Consider the following 23409-nt stretch of genomic DNA (forward strand, 5'->3'; position numbering starts at 1 on the left):
ATCCCTGCGCCACTGTAGAAAACTGCATTAAGTTCTTCATTGGTGGTAAACTTCTTACCCCGCATGACCTCTTTCATTGCGTCGAATAGGTCAAAGTAGTACGGAGCCAGTTCTGGTGAATATCGAGAATGTGGCACCACAGTAAACCGTAGTTCACACACGGTGGTAAGGCTCTGGCGACTGACTTGTAGCCACGCATTTTCATGTTGGAGCAGAACGCTACAATCCCACTTTCCGTGTCGACGTTGTTGAATGCGCAGGGTTCATTGCACGTCAATTCAATCAAAATTTGAGGAAATTTAACCCACTATCTCAGATTTGGATGAAATGTGGTAGTGTTATAAAAGTTTTTATGCTAATTGCAAGTGTGTAAATTTTATTGAAATCGCATCAGCGGTTTAAAAGTTATTGCATTTCAAAAATGAGAAGAAAATCCATGTTTAACGGTCGCGACATATTTTCCCGGTTTGGAAGAACACTAAAACAATCATATTTCGGTTCCTATTAATGCCAGAAACATGTTTCTTGTTTTCTTCAGATTGCCTTGAAGTTGTTTACCATTAAAAACATGAAAATTTCCTTTAGAGCTGATAGAAAATTTTTTAATGTCATTTGAAAGGTAACATTTTCAGAAAAAAAAACTAGAACGCCATTTTGTAAACTTCAAACCTTTATTTCTCAAAATTCCCATCATGGATTTCAATGAATTTGTTTTTGTTTGAAAGCTTATTACATCTAGTTTCACATATACAAAAATTGTGATGGGCCATCCAAGCACTGAGGGGATATCCCAGTCAGTGTTGCCAACTGATTGAGAAATATTTTTTTCAATAACTTCCATACGATTTAACATACCCCATGCTCCCCAAAAATATTGGTATAAGCACTCTTCGGTATCCTGGAAATACGCCTGTAAGCATTACCACTCCTCCCAAGAAACCCAGTTATCAGGATTGCCAACCAATTTCAGGGTTGCCTGTCACAGCGTTAGAAATATCTGTGCCCACACTTCGCATTATTACGTGCGACATTACAAATATACAAAATCGAGTGGCCCAAATACCCCTAATTACTGAACTACCAATTTCGTAAAAAGATAATATATATATTCAATTAATACAGAACACTGTTCGACACCCTACTAACCTTTACGTAGGGCTCAAAACCCATATTCACTCTGCTCTCATTTCCAAACAACAGCGAAATTCGTCTTTTTCTTTCTTGCTTTGAAAATGTCCATGACACTAGGAAAAATACTACATGGTTGAACGTTCTAAATCTTTCCGAAAGTCAGAGTTAGTGAATGTATTTGAAGATCTTCGAAATATCGCTTACCCCGCACAACGGAGGGCGTATCAGATAGTATATATATATAACAAGTAAAGCCTTATACTGCTGTTTTAATGTAGTATAGTTATTGTTAGAATTAAGGAAACTATTGTATCTCAATGTGATTCCTCCAACTAATTAACACTATTCAACACAAATGTTACTGCATTCTTTCAGATGATATGGAACATGACGTACCAACAGTCTTTCGAACACAGAAACTGGTAATGTCGGATTTGAAACAAAATTTTCCTCACGTAACAAAAGTGGAATATTTTACTGATGGGTGTGGAGCCCAATATAAAAACTGCAAAGCCTTCTTTCTTTAAATCTTACTTCCATTCAAATGATTTCCATGGTATGGTGGCAAAATGGTATCTTTTTTTTTTTTTTCTACCAGCCTTAAGTTCCCATGCGATGGAATTGGTGGTGCTTTTAACCGAGTTGTGACAAAGAGACCTTTGTCTGATCAAATAAATACATGTATCCTTATGTTTCATTTCTGAGAAGAAAACATCATTAGCATCATGATTTTCTTTGTGTACAAAGAAGAAATGGCTGTTGTTCGTGCCACACTTTAATAAAGATTTCTGAGAAGAAAGAAAAAACTATTCCGGGAACACGTGCAATGAATTTTTTTTTTTTTAACTGGTCCATTCAAATAGTGATGAAGGTGATGCGTACAGGTCTGGATGAAGATTTTAGTTAGTGAATAGTGATGAAGGTGATGCATCAGTAAATTTCCGACATCCCCATGGCCCATCTCCCTAATTTTATTGGGCTAAAAATGATTCCTGTTGTGTTTCGTTTACTCACATCTTATGTAAAGTTGATATAACAACTGCTACTGGCAGAACATACCAGTTATCTCCAAAGTCTCTGCAAGTAGTTACTTCAAAGTGGGAAACGTTTACAAAAAGTATTTGATGTTAACAGGGGTGCCCACAAGGGGGGTATGACGCAAACTGCGTCACTGAAATATTTGGGGGGGGGTTAAAATCTATATAAATATGTTTGATGAGGGGGTAAAATTAATCGAAAAGAAGATTTTTTCATGGAAGAACACCTACGGATAGACAATTGGGGGGTGCGTCATAGACATAAGGGGGGGGGGCACCACTGATGTTAATATCTAATTACAGCAAAATCGAAGATTTATGTTATGTGCCATAACATGTAGGCCTATAATACTATTAAGCTTTATTATATTTGCTTCTTTGGTATTTAAAAATGCTAATGACCATTTAGTGTTCAGATAATTGTATTTTTCCCTTACCTATAAATTTTCGAAACTTCCTATTTCTCCTCCGTGCTTGGATGGTCCATCACGATTTTTGTATAGTGAAAATAGATGTAATAAGGTTACTGCAAAATGTGGCACAGATGCGTCTCTGTGACAGGCACTCTGAAATTGGTTGGCAATTCGGATAACTGGGTTGCTTGGGAGGAGGATAATGCTCACAGACGTGTTTCTAGGATACCGAAGAGTGCTTATACCAATATTTATTTTGGGGGGATGGGGTATGTTAAATCGTATAGAACTTATTGGAAAAAGTTTACTTTTCAATCAGTTGACAACACTGACTGGAATATTTCGTTAGTGCTTGGATGGCTCATCACAATTTTTGTATAGTGCAAATAGATGTAATAAGCTTACTGCAAAATGTCGCACAGATTCATCTAACGCTGTGACAGGCAAGCATGATATTGGTTGGCAACCCTGATAATTGGCTTGCTTGGGACTAGTAGTAATGCTCACAGACGTGTTTCTAGGATACCGAAGAGTGCTTATACCAATTTTGGAGTGAATATGTTACATCGTATAGAAGTTATTGGAAAATGTTTATTTCGCAATCAGTTGACAACATTGACTGGGATATCCCCTCAGTGCTTGGATGGCCCATCACAATTTTTGTATGTGTGAAACTAGATGTAATAAGCTTTCAAACAAAAACAAATTCATTGAAATCCATGATGAAAATTTTGAGAAATAAAGGTTTGAAGTTTACAAAATGGCGTTCTAGTTTTTTTTTCTCAAAATGTTACCTTTCAAATGACTTTAAAAATTTTCTATCAGCTCTAAAGGAAATTTTCATGTTTTTAATGGTAAACAACTTCAAGGCAATCTGAATAAAACAAGAAACATGTTTCTGGCATTAATAGGAACCGAAATATGATTGTTTTAGTGTTCTTCCAAACCGGGAAAATATGTCGCGACCGTTAAACATGGATTTTCTTCTCATTTTTGAAATGCAATAACTTTTAAACCGCTGATGCGATTTCAATAAAATTTACACACTTGCAATTAGCATAAAAACTTTTATAACACTACCAAATTTCATCCAAATCTGAGATAGTGGGTTAAATTTCCTCAAATTTTGATTGAATTGACGTGCAATGAACCCTGCGCATTCAACAACGTCGACACGGAAAGTGGGATTGTAGCGTTCTGCTCCAACATGAAAATGCGTGGCTACAAGTCAGTCGCCAGAGCCTTACCACCGTGTGTGAACTACGGTTTACTGTGGTGCCAGATTCTCCATATTCACCAGAACTGGCTCCGTACTACTATGACCTATTCGACGCAATGAAAGAGGACATGTGGGGTAAGAAGTTCACCACCAATGAAGAACTTAATGCATTTTTCTACAGTGGCGCAGGGATACCCCCAAAGAATTGTTTGATAGGCAAATGCGGAAGCTGTCAGAACGATGACAAAAGTCATAGACATTAGCGGGGAATGCCTTTAATAACACACACACAAATGTAGTATCAATCATTTTTGAACAATGTAAGTAACTTTATTATTTCATGGTAGCATCCAACCAGACGTTCTTTTATTATATGCTTTTTAATTTACATTCCAGCCAAATGTTCTTCCACTAGCACAGCCACTTAAATAGAAGTAAAGACTATCAGGAGATGTATTAAATTCACTTTATTGAACTGATTTCTATTTACTGTCCCTTTTTAGAACCGAGGCTATGTGAGACAGGGCCTACTGTTTAAAGTGGAATTCGAACCACTACTCGGCTGTTTCTATCCGAGGCAAGTAGGCCTACTTCCATCGGGAATCGAATCCAGGACATAAAGCAACTATATTATAGCCACTAGGCCACGAAGAGACACTAAACTGACGGAGAAATAACAGGCGGAGAGTGACATGGAACCTCTAGTTTCCTTCACACAGCAGCATATCTTGATTGTAGAATCACAGTTGGTTCATATCACCTAGTTGGTTTCCATTTCTAATTTCTGGATAACTGCACTAACATTTTTAACCACTGATTAAGCCAATTATACCTTGATTTGGTATAGCGAGTGCAATATTACACATACTTTTGGAAGCGAGAGCCTAAATTATCAGCTAAACTGCTAGTGCTACCTCGATCTGAATCCTACGGTATACTACAATGTTTCAGCCAGTTCAACGCTTTCATTTTTCAGTGTATGTTTATTCATTACATTTACTTTTAAGTGACGATAGAGACTGTAGTTATGAAATAAATCGAAATTTAAGCATATTTATATGTTCGTATTTGTGCATCTTCATGTATATTCACACGCCTAGGGACCATATCGCTTACACTATCTGGACCAAATTTTAAACTTAAATTTTTTATAAGATTCTACAGGAGAATAGGGTCGAATTTTCTTCCTAACCTCAAAATTATGGATAGTTTATTGAGAGAATACGATTTTCTGAAAAAATAACTAACAATTTTGTGTAAGTAGTTCATAAATAAGTAACAGCATAGTACAAATTATATTTGCGGGAAAAGAAAACAGAAAGGGTTACTGTTTCTTTCAGATGATTTTCTCAAAAACGATTTTAGAATCTCATGAAACGATAAAAATCCATAAGGGTGACACTTTTTCCGAACAATTTATTCCGAAACGACAGAGCAGATTTGTTCATGTTTTACCTATAAATATTTCATTAACAACCCTACAATGTTGTATATAATTCATTAATTAACTTGGGGTGAGGAAGTTTAGTCCAGTGGCCCGTATATTTTACTACTTTTAGCTTTCATAGGCCTACTTGGAATTTTAATTTGAACGAGAGGGATTTAAGGCTGCTCATTAGTTCCGCAAATTTTATTTTATTATTATTTCTTAATTGTGCAGAGACCAAAGAACGCTAAAATTTGGCTGTGTAATTATTCATTACTTAGAAATACTACTTAATGAAATACAGTGGTACCCGGCAATACAAACTTAAACCGTTCCAGAACTCTCTTCAAGTTCTAAGATAATTACCTGTATTTTTCTCTAGAATAAACAAAACTGGATTAATCTGTTCCTGGGTCCAACAAACTTGAATGATTTTAGTATCAAATATAATGAACTTTAAGGTAAAATATTAACAAAAAATACCCACACTTCAATAAAAATTAACTTTTTAGGGCCATAGCAAATACATTATACAGCGGACTCTTTTTAATTCGAACTTGGATAATTCGAACAAAAGCTTATTCCCCCTGAAAACTGTATTAAAAACAATGGTAAAAAATCGTCGGTAAATCGAACATTTGAACCTCCTGTTGGATAATTCGAAGTATTTATAGTGGAAAAATTTGCAGTGTTCGACAATTTGCAAATAGAACAATGTAATTTCAACTGGTTTTTATTTATCTGTTATCTTATCCAGAAGCGATCATGGGAAAGATAAATTTTGTTGATATCACCTCTGTTGGACTCCCTCCCGTTATAGAAAATCCGGCAGAAGATGGTTGGTACGCATCTCTCCACCTCCTCAATAACCTGTAAGTGTCCACCCCTTCTGTAGAAATGTCAATGACCTTGAACCCTGACCTCCACTATTAGCAAATGACTTGCAAGACGAGATATTTGTGCATTTTTTTTTTAACTGAACTAAAACAGTGACAAAAAAGTAAGCAGATTTGTTTGTGATCTATTGGCGTGCATTATGCATAATGTCGAATCACGGCGCCTATTCTAATTCCTTACGAAAATGTGGTGCTAAGGTAAGGTGCATGCATGTTAATTAGTTTTTCCATACAGTCATTTTGTTACATTAGTACACTTATTTTGTTCCCTTGATTTTACTTTAAAATGAGAGTTTTTGGTTAATTCGAATTTTGGATAATTCGAATTTTTTTTCTTGTCCCCTTGGACTTCGAATTAAAGAGACTCCACTGTACAAGATAATAACACAAAAAAAGGTAAGAAAAGCATAAAATTAGTAGCGAAAAATCACACGACAATTCCAGCTTGGGACAACGAACTGAACGACAAAGCGTATGGAGCGCAGTGGAATAGTACGCAAAACACACCCAAAAGAAGTTGTAGGTATTAGGATTCGAAAGCAGTGTTCGCCTTCCGAGACATTTTTAAGTTACTGAAATTCTGGGAGTTCGAATTCACGCGGCAACTCTGTACTTACTGTTTCAACACGTTTTCCATTGTTAAAGAAAATGTCTTCATAACAATTATACCATTCGCTTCTAAAACGGACACCGAAATCTTAGTTTACTAAGGAGTATTTTCAAGTCATTAGAAAATTACGTAGAAATGGTATAACACTTTTTTCTTATATTTTAATATCATACCAAGAGTGAAAAAAGTGCGGACAAGACTGGAAAGTGCTTGTACCTTGTTTCGATAAGTTATATTTCTAACGTAAAATTCAGAACAGCACATTTTATATAACTACTATGAAACTTCAGGTCTATGTATGATACAGGTACAGGGTGACAGAAGAGTGAGCAAAGTGAGACCAAATAGAGAAAGTGAAGGCGAGAGCTGTAATTGAATATCTTCACAAGAAAGGTTTTTAAAGCTGCAGGAGTTCATGCCCACATGGTCGCTACTTTAGGTGATAAGGCTCCTTTATATACCACAGTGAAGAAATCAGCAGCCAAATTTAGGACTGGGGGAAAACCTCCACTGAAGACGACGCTCGATCAGGAAGGCCCGTGTTATCACTAACTCAGGAAAACATTGACAAAGTACATGAAATCATCATGAATGATACGTGAATGACCATTAGCCGGACTACTGAGATGAATTTTTACCTTTTTTTTTTTTAAAACCAGCGATATTAATACACTTGAAAATCGATAGACAAAATACGTTGACTTGTCAGGGGACTATATTGAAAAATAACACTACCCTTAAACTCTCTACTTCTCCGTTCATACGTAGGCTTGGAACTTTTGTTAACAATCCTCGTACAATGTAGCCTCAGAGTTTATGGCCAATTTGTTTCTAACATTAGATGGAGGAAACCTCTTTCTACATTTTTTCCCCTTTCTCTTTCGTTCACTGATTATTATTGAATATACAATTTCGATTCAATCAACTGGTACGTGAAGAAACTGTTCAACCTTAAAAAAAAAAAAAAAAAAAAAAAAAAAAAAAGTGGACTTCTTGAAGTTACTCCTAATCTGAAGACTCGAAATAAACTTACATATTCCAGAGAGAAGTTATTTCTGCAGTGTTTCTGACGTAAAATCACCAAACAGCAGGAAATGCTTTGCGCTTTCGTGACTTAATAGAGAAGAGTTTACAATCTGACAGTGCACTTTTAGAAAACTTACACCAGAATAACTTTGGAAGAAGTCTTGTAGATGTGAATATTTTCGATACCTAAAAATTACATCAAAGAGTTATGAAAATAATTCTTTTGAGACAAAAGGAAATATTTCTATCGGTGGTACCACAAAGGTTCGTCACTTCAACAAAAATTCTGTTAATATTTTGTGATTTACTGACATGGCATTTCTTAAATATGTATTCATTCTCGTTTGTTATGAATAATTTATTCACAGCAAGTGAGCCCTATCCATCTGTATCAAATACTGGCAGTACTATTTTGCAACTGTCATATCACTCTAAAAAGATTTCTCTCTTAAAGCAAGGATTCTTAAACCGTGCAACGCAGCGTCCTGGCTGACTTTCAGTGACGCTCTCAAATATTTGGAAAGTTTTACTGAAATGATTAGTGATAGATTTAGTTTGAAGATTAGTAAAGTCTAAATTATTTTAGAGTTTTCACTAATCTCATGTCTGTCCTTTCAAAAACCACATAGGCGATTTACTTAACACTCACGCCAATATTCTGACAGCTGGGGCACCGTCAAAAAAATCGTTTAACACTAAGGGCGTTATGACTCGAGAAAGTGTGTGAAGCACTGCCTTAAAAGCGTGATCTCAAAGTATCTCCTGCTGACAGATAAGAAGAACTTAAGGGTCTTCAATACTGCGAAATTAAACTACCGCTAATTTTAGTTTTTTCTGTAATATCCTCAAAACAAATAAAAATATCCGAAAAGGAGAAACGTAGTGAACTAAACAATACGATTTTGCGTGTGATACCGTTATCACAACTTATCTGCTTTCGAATTGCAACTGTAGATAGATTTAACAGTTTTTGCGGGTTCTGTAAATAGCGGCACACCAAAAGAAGATAGGTGAATTGTAGTAAAGGTATCACATACAGAATTGTATTGTCTAGTTCACTACGTTTTTGCTTTACGAATATTTTTATTAGTTTTGAAGATATTACAGAAAAACTCTAAAATTAGCGGTAGTTTAATTTCGCTGTAGTGAAGACCCTTAACGACAATTAAGAAGTAAACTCTGGAATGGAATACATTTGGTGCTCACGATTAAAATGACTATACTTTTCTAAAAGTTACATACGTGCAACCCAAAAAAGGGTATTAAACGTACTAATAATTTCTCTCCAATTGGAGAGATTATCTCTATTCAAGACAATGAACAAATTAATTATTTTATTTTTATTTATTTATTTTAAAAATGACACTGAATTATGCATTAACCTCAAGGGTATGACGTGGTTTCAGTTTGAACACTGACAGCCGTTTCTTAAAAGTTTAAGAGCAGCCCGTTTCTCCACTCGGAAACTTTATACTTAGTCCGTAGAAATCATGTTTGTCATGAAAGGATACATATCAAGGGTGTCATTTGGCAAGGGCAAGAGGGAAGCGAACGCCCAACTGCACACTGCTCTTGCGAACGATCGTGAGGTTTAAATCCCTGTGAATGGCGCGGTTGTTTGTCGCCTGCGATATGCAGCATTTGCTGGCCAACGCACGCTATGCGTGGATATGAATATATTCGTAGGTCGCCATACGCCGAACCACACGATAGTTGTGGGCTTCTCTTCATGGGATGCCGGTTTCTAGTTGCTCACGTCGGTGTGGTAGACCCAGGATTGTTCCGCATATTTTCGTATACTACGATTCATAGTGGCACGACCTACACAAAAATTATGCACTTTACACATTTTTACAATGCGCTACGCCGTGCGCTATGGCGTCAAAAAAAAAGACCATGTTGTATGATTAACGTTTGCGTTTCGCGCAGGTTCTTCTTTTTCTTCAAATAAAATAGGATCTCTTTTTGGTAGGCGTGATAAGTTTATTGAAGTTAATGAGAAAAACAGAAGTTACAAATTCCACAACAAACAACTACAAAATCTCACTGACTGTTCTTTCAGTAAAATTATTAAAGTTCCACTTCAGATAGAAAACAAGACACCAGATACGATAAAATATAAGAATATACGATGTAAAAATGTCGTTAATAAGATAGACGAAAATACAAGATGTTATAAAACAAGTTACTGTGACGAATCAAGATACAGTAATTCTAGATACAGTAGTCTCAGATACAGTAACGCTAGATACAGAAGTCGCCGATACAGACCGCGAAGAATTTAGTAACAATATCGAAGTGCTTCCCCGGAATGTGCCGAGCCTTGTATAGCAACTAGTATATAAAACTATCGTAAGCACAAAGATCGAATAATCACATGAGTTTAGGTCGACACGTGGATGCACGTGGAGACCTATCATACAGACTTTGAAACTGGACTTAGTAATCCATGCTCTCACTGCGTGATGTACACACGCGTACATTATCTTACTTCCTTGAAAAAGAAACCATTACAAAAGAGAGTATTTTGAAAGTACATACACTATCATCACATATGTGTGACCCTTCAGTGACCCTACATCCTGTTCTTGGCTGGCACATTATCAATAGCTTAAAGAACAAAGATTCGTCTTTTATACAATATTAACATTGACTTCAAAAATAATAATATAACAACTATGAAATACACTAACTTATAATCGAACCCCGATCCTTTATATACACTATATACAGTGACATTCCAGGTAAGTACTGCTAAGAGGGGAGGTGCATCGAAGGTGATAAACAAAATAAGAAAAAGAAAAAGAAAAAAAATAACAGTAAATATATGTTCATACAACACCTCCCTCCTTTTTTGAATTTTCATATCAAATTGCGAATTTGGTTGCGAATTTGGATACTGAAAATTCACAGTCTGATATGAAACATTAAAAGATTTTCTTTTTACCTTTCCTTACGTAGATTAGGACTTTTCTTAGGGGGAACAGCTACCTGTAACTCATCTGTAATCTCAGTAAGCTGCTCTGCAATTTTTGACATGACTACAGGCTCAGTGGTATCTTGTTTTTGATTTATTTTGGTAATAATAAAAGGTTTAATGCATATTTGTTTACAACAGCTATCATCATCAAAATACCTTTTGAAAAAGCGAAAACATTTACATCGGTAACAACAACAAAATATTAATATTAGAGCTATCAGAACTGTACCAAAATATGAAAACCAAGAGAGATGGGTTACCTTTTCAGAATGAAGTAGTTTCCATTGTTCATCATCTATTTTCTTTTCTACTTCCTGAATTTTATGGCTTGCTACTTTTAAGTCACTAACCGAATTAATTACATGCTGAATAGGTAGGTTAATTTGCATATCTTCCAGGTATATATGAGAATTTAATATTTCACAACAATTATCAGTAAGATTTAATTTCGGAGTAAAGTCTTTACCTGTAACATTGGTTTCATACCATGTTTGTGTTTGGAGGATCGCCTTCAAACCATAAGCTTTACAATTATTATCTAGATGAATAATACCTGAATTTGTTAGAATTAAATCATAAGGTTCAAATCCATTACATAATATTGTCATTTTCTCTTCCTGTGGAGCAGCAAAAATCCACTCATTATTATTTAAGGTTACGAATATACAATGATCAATTTGTATCACATGTTTATTACAATCCATGGGAACATAATGAACATATTGTAATAATTTCATTTCACACTCTTGATTTATATGACTAGACAAGATAGGAAACGTTTGTTTACACAAAAACCAATCTTGTTTAAGAATCTTACATTTATTGAACTCAATTTCAGTCATTTTTGCGTAATATTGCTTAATTGAATCAACTAAAAGGTAAGGTTTTTCAGGTTGAATAAAAACAAACTTATTTGTTGTATTCTTTATTTTAGTGGGGAAGGGAGTTAACTTATATACTAGATAACGAATGGAATCTGTCAAAGGGAGACGAATTACATAGGCTAATATTCCATTATTGATAAACACATCTAAATTAATTATTTTCAATAACAAGTAACTATTCCTAGTACTTGTCCCAATTGGTAAAGATAACGCACTATGGAGGTCACTTTGACTAGCCTTCCAATGTTGGATTATTTGATAAGGAGTGATTATGTGAGGCTGTAATACACCTTTCTGTGCATTTAAAATTGCTTGCAAAACAATTTCATACTGATCCTTTAAATCTCTTAAATATCTTTCAACTTTTGCGATATGTTCATTTATTGTATACTTTAAATTTAAATCCAAAAATGCTTCATTTAAATGTCTCTCTCTTTTTGATATCTCTTTACTTATATGCTCTAAACCTTGACTCAAAATATTTTCGTTAGTCTCCACTGTGTGAAGAGTTTTATTAATACCTTGTAGGGTAGATTTAACAATAGTCATCTGCTCTTTACTCAATTTCAAGAAATCTAACTGTTCTTTTTCTAATTTATTGATTTTTTGAGTGTAATAATTGGCATCTTCATCGTCCAAGGTGCCAAATAGAAATTTAGCAAGGTGACCAATACCATCTATTAACCCTCGTTTTCTTCTACTTTCTTGCGAAAAAATTTTTGTTACTTCTTTTATTATTTCCTTAACCTCTTTGATATCAGATACCTTAGTCAAAACTTGATTTACGAACACTGTAGCACAACTTGTTTTATTTGATTTTACCACTGAGTGTCTACACAGGTTTTGTGTCCTATCTACGTAAGTTTCCAAATTACGAAAGCTTATATCTAGCTTAGTTAAGTTAACGTAAGAGACCAATTGCCAGTAAGTATTATATAACTGAACCTCTCCTAAAGAGTCATAATAAATACCTGCCGTATTTTCAAATTTCTTTATGCGTGCTCCAAGCTCTAGACTACTACATATAAGAGAAACCAGTAGAATAGCTTTAAGTCCTATCATTTTGAACAATCCTGTAAATATAGAAACGTTATTTTACTTTCCTTACTTTTTTTTTTTTTTTTTTTTTTTTACAAGATAACATGAAGAATTTGAGTTACTTAATAATACATCTTTAATCTATTGGCATGCACAGTCATCTCTTGTTTGCCAACCTTTAAGGTACAGTTTACACCTTTTGTTCGGATTACATCGTACGGTCCGCGCCACAGACTGTCAAGTTTCTTTGATCTGCCGCGGCGGACTGACTCATCATATAATAACACTTTATCTCCTTTCTGAAAAATGCATTCGTTTTCGTTTCTATCATAATATTCTTTACTTTTCTCCTTTTTGTCAATGAGGTTTGCTCTAGCTAATCCGTGCATCTCCTGCAATTTGTGTTTCAACTGTTTTACATAATCATCGTAATTGTATACAACTTCAGAAGGTTTTCTTTGTAATACACCTGGTACATTTACAGGTTTCCCGAATAACAGTTCGAAGGGAGTATATTGAGTGGAACTATGAGGAGTGGTATTATAACAGAAAGTAGCATATGATGCTAATTCGTCCCAATTATTCTGATTTTCTGCCACATAACATCGCAAGAAAAATTTTAAAGACTGATGGAATTTTTCTATACCACCATTCGATGCCGGATGATATGGGGTAGTATGTAGTTTTTCTATTTGTAACAATTTACAAATACGCGTGAAGACATCGCTTAAGAAATTACTTCCGCAATCAGACAATATACTGTGTGGAATGCCAAATTTTAGCACTACATTCTCGACAAAGGCTTTGCTGATTGTATCAGCATCTTGAGAAGGGATGGGAATCGCAATAACAAATTTTGAAAGGTTATCTTGTACAGTCAATAAATATTTGTTTCTGTGTTCTAAAGTTTCTGGGAGAGGCCCGACTAAATCTAAAGAGACCTTTTCAAAAACTGTACTGGGCGTGTCAGTTATTACCATCTTCATTTTTACCTTTTGCTGTGTGTTTCTATTCTTTTGACATATTTCACACCCTTTTATGTAATCTTCAACATCTTCCTTCAATTTTGGCCATTCTTTAATGTCAATATTATTTAAAGAAAGGTACTTCCTAATCTTTTCATAACATCTATTCATTCCTATATGTCCACCTAGAATTTGGGTATGAAACTCTTCTAAAATTTTGTTTTTCGTTTCTAAGTCTAAAGCTTCAGCTTTTTCTTTCTGTTGTGAATCACAATTTGATACCCTATCTTCTTCTTCAATAACATCTAAAGAATACATTCGTGACAAGGCGTCAGAATTTGTATTTAAGCTTCCTTTCTTATACACAATTTCGTATTGATATTCCTCTAAAAGTATTCTCCATTTTAAAAGTCTAGATGTCGGATTTTGTACTCTAAAAACCCACGTTAGTGGCTTGCAATCTGTGACAAAAGTTACTTTTGTTCCGTAAATGTACGGTCTAAAAACTTTGCTAGCCCACACTAGAGCCGCCAGTTCCCGTTCAGTCGCTGAATACGATCTCTCTGCTTTATTGAAAACTCTACTAGCATACGCAATTGGAAGATCTTTGTTTATTTCACCCTGTGAGAGAATAGCTCCGCAGGCAAATGCCGAAGCATCCGATGTGATTATAAAAGGCTTTTTTAAAATCAGGATACTGCAAAATTGGAGGAGTTGTCAATTTCTCTTTAAGAGAATCAAATGCAAGTTGTTGTTTGACTCCCCAAGAAAACTGGACGTCTTCTTTTAATAAGGACGTTAAGGGTAAAGCAATTTTACTGTAGTCTTTTAGAAATTTCCTATAATATCCAGTAAGTCCTAGAAATCCCTTAATTTGTTTCTTATTCTGAGGAACAGGAAAGTTCTGAACTTTCTCCACTAATCTTGGATCTGGTTTTACTCCGTTAGGTGTAATGACATGTCCTAAGTATGTTAATTCTGGTTTCAAAAATTCAGTCTTATCTACACTTAACTGCAGGTTGCTTTTGCGAAATCTTTGCAAAATCTCACGTAATCTACTATTATGCTCTTCTAAAGAACTAGAGAAGACCACTAAATCATCCAGGTAGATGAAACAACTCGTACCTGTCAGCCCTGCTAACACTGTATTCATCAATCTTTGAAAAGTGGCCGGTGCTGTCGCCAGACCGAAAGCAAGTCGCTTGAATTGATAATGATTTTCAGGTGTACTGAATGCAGTTATAGGTCTATCCTTTTCCCTAATATAGCATTGATGGTACCCACTATGGAGATCTAAACTGGAAAAGTAACGCGCATTGGCTAAATTACTCAAAATGTCGTCTATGTTAGGTAACGGAAAGGACGAATGGACACATAGATCATTGACAGATCGATAATCGACTATTAGTCTATATTTCTGTTTTCCTGATGCATCGAGTTTCTTTGGAATAAGGAAAATAGAACTGTTCCAAGGAGAAGTTGAAACTTCTATAATGTCTTGTTTTAACAACTCTTCTATTTGTCTATTTAATTCTTCCTTATGACATTCTGGCACTCGGTAATTCTTTTTGTTAACAATTTTGCCTACATGTTTAGGATCAATAACAATTTCATGTTCAAGAACATTTGTAGCAGTTAGTTTGTCTCCTGGTAGAAAGAAAACATCATTGAATTCATCGCAAAGTTCAAGTATACTTTCTTTTTCTTTGGGTGGTAAATGACCTAGCCTTAAAAGCTTATGAAGTAATTTTAAACGTTCAGTTAAACTTTCTGAATTTGACTTTTGTGGAACCCTGTCTTTTTCACACTGAATATTTAAAACATGGTTTTCTTCTAATTTCTCTAAGTCTATCGGATCTAAGGTAATATTCTCTACTGAAGAATTTACATTTAACACACTAGCTATGCATTTATTTTCTTTCGCTACTGTCAAACAAGAAGAAAGAAAAACACCCGGTTTAATTTCTCGTTTTTCTACAATTCCAATTCCTGTGCTGTTTGTGGGAACAAAAACTAACTTCTCGCATCGAGCTGGAATACTATATGTCAACGGTAGTATAAGCTTATCGCTGCCCTTAAGGTCAAGTTTCTGGTAAGCATGTGTTGACAAGGTAGGAGGAGGAGGAGGATGGAATTCTAACAAACAATTTTTTTGTTTCAAGAAATCACGTCCAAGAATGTGTCTGCCTTCTGATAAGCATCCTTCCGAAATAATGTGAAATTTATGTGAGAATTCTACTCCTTTTATCACTAACGTTAGATAAATAGTACCTAGTGACCTAGTTTTAACATTGTTTAATCCTTTCAATGTCACAGTTTGTGTTGTATCGATATTCTTTCTAAAACTGCATGGAAGTGCATGGATTTGCCAAAGACTTAAATCACTGCCTGTATCTAAGAGAAAAGTTGCATCAGCATGCAATTCTTTAATGAATGCCGTAATAGTACCTTCTTCTTGATTTGTTACTATGCAACCCTTCGTGTTATCTGAGATGCAAACAGGCTGCTTATTTACATCCATTTGCGGTTTCCCTGACCATTACAACTTGAGCACATCTGACTACTGCAGGCTTTTACTTCATTAAAATGCAGAGAACTTTGTTCTTTATCACAAATTCTCTCATTTCCACTAGTATTTACCCTACTAGTATTTCCACTAGTATTTACTTTACTAGCAACATGCAAACAATTGCTATAACCTTCCGTGCCTCGCGCGGCGCTCTCGGAAAAATTACAATTAACCCCTCCTGTGCCTCTCGCGGCGATCTCAGGAGAATTTCCATTAACACATCCTGTGCCTCTCGCGGCGATCTCAGGACAAATTTCACAAACGTGTACCGTTTTCATAAACTGATTAGAAGAATTTCCTCTTTCCTTTCTTTTCTGTAATTTGCATTGAGCTTTGGTGTGACCAGGCTTATGGCATAGGTAACATACTAATTCTTTCTTTTGAGCTTTCTTACTATTTACATTTGGAAAGGGGAGAGAAGTGTGGGAAGTGATCTGTGTTTCTTCTTCTAGAGCGAGTTCGATAATATATCCTAAGGATGTATCATCATCGCTTTTAGATCGTACAATCATCTGAATTCTGTCATTTGTTAGCCCCTGAATAAAACTTGCTTTAGCTAAAATTTCAACAAGTGCTATAGCTCCCGGCAATTTAGATGCATCTATAACACGAGCAACGGCTTCGCGTAATTGACTTTGAAGAGTGTCTACTTTACTTGCCCATGATGCAATTGAATCAGATTTGGTTTGTCTAGCACTAAAAAGCTGGCATGCATAAAAATCAATAGTTCGTCTAATGGAATAATTTTCTATTAATATTTGTTTAACAGCTTCCCATGTAGTAGTGGTTTTTCTAACTAACAATTTAGATCTAGCATCCCCAGTTATTTTTGCTTTAACAAATTTCAAAAGGGTACTATGCTTAGCTGGGTCAACCAATTCAAAAGCAGCATTTACATTAGACAGAAATTCTTCTAATGCTTCTCTTTTTCCCGAAAATGGTACAGAAATTAACTTTAGTGCTTCGGAGACACTACAATACTCTACTTCTGTATCAGAAGAATCAGCACTACCAGTGGTAGCCATTGGCAATTAGTACTTACGTTAAACTATACAATTTATATTTACAACAAATTTTGTTAGCGACAATACCTTTCTTACACCTTCTGTTTTGCTAAGTATTCCCAAGATTAAACGAATGAAATATTTTAATCCTTCCCTAGAGGAACGGTGAATACTAAAGCCTTCTATCCTAGACTGTTCTTGTCTTGATTTTACGTTATTCACTTCACAAGTAAACAACAACCGCGGTGACCAAAGAACAAATCTTTTCTATCTCCAGGCGTAACACTTTCAAATTTTGGAAGTTCAAACAAGCAATGAAAATTGTAACCCACCTTGAATTTCCTGTGATGGGGGGTGCTGCTGGCGTCGATCCTGGTACTTTCCTGATGTTGGTTTAAAGATGAGGCCTCTGAATTTCCACAAGATCTCCGCTTGGATTGTTGCTCAACTGGGACCAGCCACACTTGAGAATGGTACTGCTTACTGGATCTCTGGAACTGGTTGCAATAAAACTGGAACACTGGAACGGTGTGTACGCCGAGGTATCCGCTACACCTAGTACAGGCAAGCTTCTTGCACTCACAGTAAAAAGGGTGTTGTCGACGAAGTGCGGTCTGTATCTGGACGTAACGATATTTTAAAACGTATCAGCTTCGTGTCGAAGAACGAACTCTGATTACAATGGTGAATGTTCAACTTGGTAACTGTGGAACGTGCACTGGAATCGAACTTCGGGTACGTCGGTTGAGATCCTGCCCAGCTGCCACCACTTTATTTTCCTGTTGTATGATTAACGTTTGCGTTTCGCGCAGGTTCTTCTTTTTCTTCAAATAAAATAGGATCTCTTTTTGGTAGGCGTGATAAGTTTATTGAAGTTAATGAGAAAAACAGAAGTTACAAATTCCACAACAAACAACTACAAAATCTCACTGACTGTTCTTTCAGTAAAATTATTAAAGTTCCACTTCAGATAGAAAACAAGACACCAGATACGATAAAATATAAGAATATACGATGTAAAAATGTCGTTAATAAGATAGACGAAAATACAAGATGTTATAAAACAAGTTACTGTGACGAATCAAGATACAGTAATTCTAGATACAGTAGTCTCAGATACAGTAACGCTAGATACAGAAGTCGCCGATACAGACCGCGAAGAATTTAGTAACAATATCGAAGTGCTTCCCCGGAATGTGCCGAGCCTTGTATAGCAACTAGTATATAAAACTATCGTAAGCACAAAGATCGAATAATCACATGAGTTTAGGTCGACACGTGGATGCACGTGGAGACCTATCATACAGACTTTGAAACTGGACTTAGTAATCCATGCTCTCACTGCGTGATGTACACACGCGTACATTATCTTACTTCCTTGAAAAAGAAACCATTACAAAAGAGAGTATTTTGAAAGTACATACACTATCATCACATATGTGTGACCCTTCAGTGACCCTACATCCTGTTCTTGGCTGGCACATTATCAATAGCTTAAAGAACAAAGATTCGTCTTTTATACAATATTAACATTGACTTCAAAAATAATAATATAACAACTATGAAATACACTAACTTATAATCGAACCCCGATCCTTTATATACACTATATACAGTGACATTCCAGGTAAGTACTGCTAAGAGGGGAGGTGCATCGAAGGTGATAAACAAAATAAGAAAAAGAAAAAGAAAAAAAATAACAGTAAATATATGTTCATACAACAACCATAATGTACCGTTCCAAGAATCTGTTCAGTTTCGGTGGCACCAAACTACGCTCTAACACACTGCTTTACTGCGTGATTAATGAACGCACGGTGATGGGCTGCGCATGCGCGTTATAGTTGCACATTAACTTCTGCTCAATATAAATGAATCAACCTCTATAGAACCTAGAGTCACGAGCAGTAAAGGCACGCGCGCTGGCCACTAGACCAACGGTGAGGACTTAATCTTTCCTTTCTTGTTTTTGTACAAAGTAAAAACATTATGGCAATGTCTATTGTCTTTGTACTTTTCTTTGATTTCTTAAATATCATTTTGTGATATCGTCGAAACAGAAACACTCATATAAAATTTAAAATTACTTGGTACAAACAGAGTAAACAACAATTCTGCAAGATAGGCATAGCCCATAAACCATTAGTAATTAAAACCGAACAATACAAAGGATTGCTACAATTCATGATCTTTCTATAAAACTGCAATTTAAGATGAAGAAAATTGTATTATCTATTGCACAACGAAACAATAAACGGAAAGCGATATTTGTACTTCTAAGACTTCCCATGTAAACACGCGGATTTAATTTTTTATACGATACTTCAATAGCAGCATGCCCACTTCAAGTTTGACGACTCCCTAGTTCGATTCCAGCCATGTAAACTTGCTATAATCAATACTTTTTTTTTTCAGTTATTCCATTTTTTCTATTAATTTCCCTGTCTACAGCTTTGGTTTTTTGACATTACAGGAAGTACGCGTATTTTACATTGAAAGAGTATTAACTCATGTGTACAAGAGGCCATAATCACACAATTCTTGTATATGTGGTAACCTTGTATAATCCTAATTCTCAATTTGTTCTTGATTTCGTTTTCCATATCACGTTTTTTACTTATGGGGGAAAAGAAACAGGGCACACTACCCCTGCCTAACTGGCTTAGAGGTTCCACCTAGCTACATAAGGATAAGTGGATGAGAACCTGCCTTCAGGCAGAACTCTCACACACCGGAATTTGTGGTAGCTTTCCAAGACATATAATAAATATTTCAAATAACATTTGCCTCTATTTTCAAAGTCACACTACTGACACCCATAAAAAGTACATTTTTATACATGTAAACACAGACCAGTAATATGTCTTGAAAAGCATGAATTACAAATACTTGAATCTCGTGCAATCCTACCTAGAAGCATACGCGTAACTAGGGGGGGGGGCGGGGCAAGGCTCCCCTAAGGACTCTGTTGTACTCCTAGAATACCGTTGAACCACAGATAAGGCTTTGTCGATTCTCAGAAGTGACACGATTCCCCCCCCCCCCAAAAAAACGTACACCAATATATACAACTTTTTAAAGATATTCATAGCACCATGTAACATATAACAATGGTTAGTATTTAAAAAGTGCTGCATAAAATTAATGGTCGGTAGTATGGTACAGTCTAAAAACTATGGGGAACAGAAGTGTCCTAACAAAAAATTCTAAAGAAATTCTAAAGAGCTTATTTTTCATTGAGTACTGAATAGTGCAATCAATGATTAGTTGTACAGGCACGAACATAAGTAAGTAAATGTAAGAGTCTATTTTCTATGGCTCCAACTTCTACTTATTTATGTTCGTGGCTGTACCTACAAAACGTATTCCGTCGTAACCATTCAACTGTCAACAACACTAAAAATGGACTATTTAATGAGAACAAAATTTATGTAATTTTGACTCTATACACATTTATACTTTATCTTATCAACCTGTCAAATAACATGCTTAATGTCAACATTATCTAAGACAAATTAGGTTACGTTAATCGTGTTATGTTAGTCACGCTTTCGCAATTTTTCATTTTTAAAAAATAATATCTAAATGCATTTTATAGGTTATATAGCTAAGCTTTAACCACCTCTCTTTATCTCATGGATTGTTTTTCTTTGCGATCTTTCAAAGAAAACATGTAGTTGAGGAGAATGACTACACCACTTTCAAACACTCCCCATCAATTAAATCTTAATACAATTTCACGGGATTTAAATCACTCGTCTTCAGCTTTAAGGAGATCAGTTCGATCCCATGTGGACTTTGAATTAGTTATGGGGCTTTCTTTGAAGTTTTTTGATCATTTGTGCATCTTCTACAACAGAAAGGAAAACACACACTGAATAATCGTTGGGTTGCACTGCTGACAGTGTATACGAAATAAGTTCTCCAAATTACATTATTATTATTATTATTATTATTATTATTATTATTATTATTATTATTATTGCATTAACTTGTAAAAACATTTTTTTAAAGTGTCCAGAATTACCATTTCTTTTGTTTATTAGAAAATGGAAGAAATAGTTTTACGGGGAAAATAAAAAGCTACAACGTAAAACGTGACAGTAAAACGTAAAACTTACGGGGAAACGCAGTCTTCCAACCTTACTACAACACACGTAAGAAAATCTACAGTAGATACGGTTGCAAGATGATTTTAAATAGCATTAGTTGTGTTGTAAACTTTTTGTAACTTTTTGTAACTTTTTTTTTTTTTTTTTTTTAAGATTTAGGAATATACTGAAAAAATTGGTGATTCGTATGTTCCTAAAATGCTTCATAACACTCGGAATGTATTTTTAAATAAATTTATATTATATACTTTTCCTACGTAGCAGTCAGAATTTTCAAACGTGGACCTACAATTTGTGAATTATCTTTTATTCAGTTGTCTTTACTGAAACTTTTCTTCTTTCTCTTTCTTGGAATAGAGTTAGAAATAACACATAGGAAATTAAAAGTGAACGTCTACGAAAGCATAGTGTAGACCCAGAAGTTGATCATCAACATGACGAGGTGAACAGAAGCTAAGGTTTTTATAAAAGGAATATGGTCTTGAACATTTTCGGTGCTAAAAGAGACGAACAAACATGTGAATGGATAACGTTACATAACGGCATAATCAACAGTGTATGAGCAAACTCTATGTCATGCAAGTTGACTCAACACGCCGCATATACGCGGGACCCGTTGCTCGAATGGAAAACTCAGGGGGGGGGATATAGAATTCTAGTTGAAGACTTTTAGGGCAACATGTGGACAGGCTTAGAAGGGTAAGCAGGTAATATTTAAAGAAGAAAGAAGAGATAGTATAAATAAAACGCTTCGCTAGCGCCTGATTCTATATAAGATGAAGACAAAGAAAAGAAGAAAATATGAACCAAATACCAGAGGAGAACGCTTAGAAAAGTCATAAAGACTAAATGAAATCGTAAGGTAAAACGAATCAAGTCGAGTACTCTATGTTCAATGGAGAAAAGAATGAAGCACTTGGAATTGGGGGAAAAAAATTTGAGTTTTACGTCCCACGGTTATGCCGGTTAGGCTAAAGAAAACGGTGATTATGAGTAATGAATGAAATGGTGGAATGAAGAAAGTGGGAGGAAACGGGAAACCCCGAGAACCCACGTACGCAGTGCTTGTTCCCCACAAGGTTCACTTGGCGGGGGCTGGGATCGAACCCGGGACCCCAAGCACCAGAGGTGAACGCTCTACCACTGAGCCACCGTGGCCCCTACACTTGGAATTGGAAGACGATTTAGTATATTTTCGATATGCTGATGTTAATTGCGCGTTCATATAGAAACTATAATAATTACGTAATTAAAAAGTTTTTGTATATGATGGTATTGCGCCATGGAGTTAGGTTTGGCTGATGATTTAATCTGTCCACAGAATCTGTTTAATGTAAATCTATATATAAAGGTTGTTATCAATGGTTGAACAAAATGTGCATTCAGGAGAATAAATGGTTTATATTACAAGGCATATGAGCTGCGTTAAACGATTACCACCTGTAGACCTACGTTCAGATAAAGTTTAGAGGGAACAGTTTAACTTGTTTTATCAAGCACAACTCGTGAAAGAGTGTAAACATACATTAGCCCTAGTAGGAATTAACCACCAATCCTACAAATTTTAAAATATAACACTTAGTAATATATGAATATATTAAATTGACTCACCATTATAGTATCTTCGGAACTCGTTAATCGAGTGACAATAAAATTTGGCTGGGTTCTATTTCTGCTTCTTAGATACTCACTAAGAAAAGATTCGATCAGTAAGGAGCTTGTCTGTTTCTGGCTCGCAAAACGTAACTTCCCAGTGACCAAAGATAGTCTGGAAGCTTAATGATTCATGAAATACAGAATCTAACCTCAGCAGGAACTCAATGTGGGTGACGGAAGTAAAGGGAATGTGCTTCTGTTGGCACAAAGGACAGAGCTTTTATGCTGCTAGACATAAAAAGGGGCGAAGAAATTTGATATTGGAGAGCTTTCTGATTCAGAAATACGACATGCACTGAAATCAACATTAGTGACGCACGGAAGCGCACAAGAGCTCCTTGCTACTTTAGGAACCATTATATGTGAACCAATAAACTTCTTAATACAGGAAACTACTTTATTAGACATAATTGTGCGCATAGGCCCTCTACTGGGTCAATCCA

The 23409-nt window shown here is 35.5% G+C and overlaps 2 protein-coding genes across 4 annotated transcripts in view; both read right to left on the reverse strand.

Moving 5' to 3' along the window:
- Nucleotides 1–23409, reverse strand: part of LOC145668719 (uncharacterized) — a 311815-nt gene that overhangs the window by 151391 nt on the left and 137015 nt on the right. The gene's annotated exons all lie outside the window — the stretch shown is intronic.
- Nucleotides 9721–18953, reverse strand: LOC145668720 (uncharacterized). The gene is made up of 2 exons (XM_081736830.1): nucleotides 17531–18953; nucleotides 9721–12695 (listed from the first exon to the last, which is right to left on the reverse strand). The coding sequence occupies exon 2, from the start codon at nucleotides 12682–12684 to the stop codon at nucleotides 10702–10704; it is 1983 nt and encodes a 660-aa protein (XP_081592956.1). The 5' UTR covers nucleotides 12685–12695; nucleotides 17531–18953; the 3' UTR covers nucleotides 9721–10701.

The sequence above is a fragment of the Thermobia domestica genome, chromosome 13 (assembly GCF_964235325.1).
Source record: "Thermobia domestica chromosome 13, izTheDome1.hap1.1, whole genome shotgun sequence".
NCBI lineage: Eukaryota > Metazoa > Arthropoda > Insecta > Zygentoma > Lepismatidae > Thermobia > Thermobia domestica.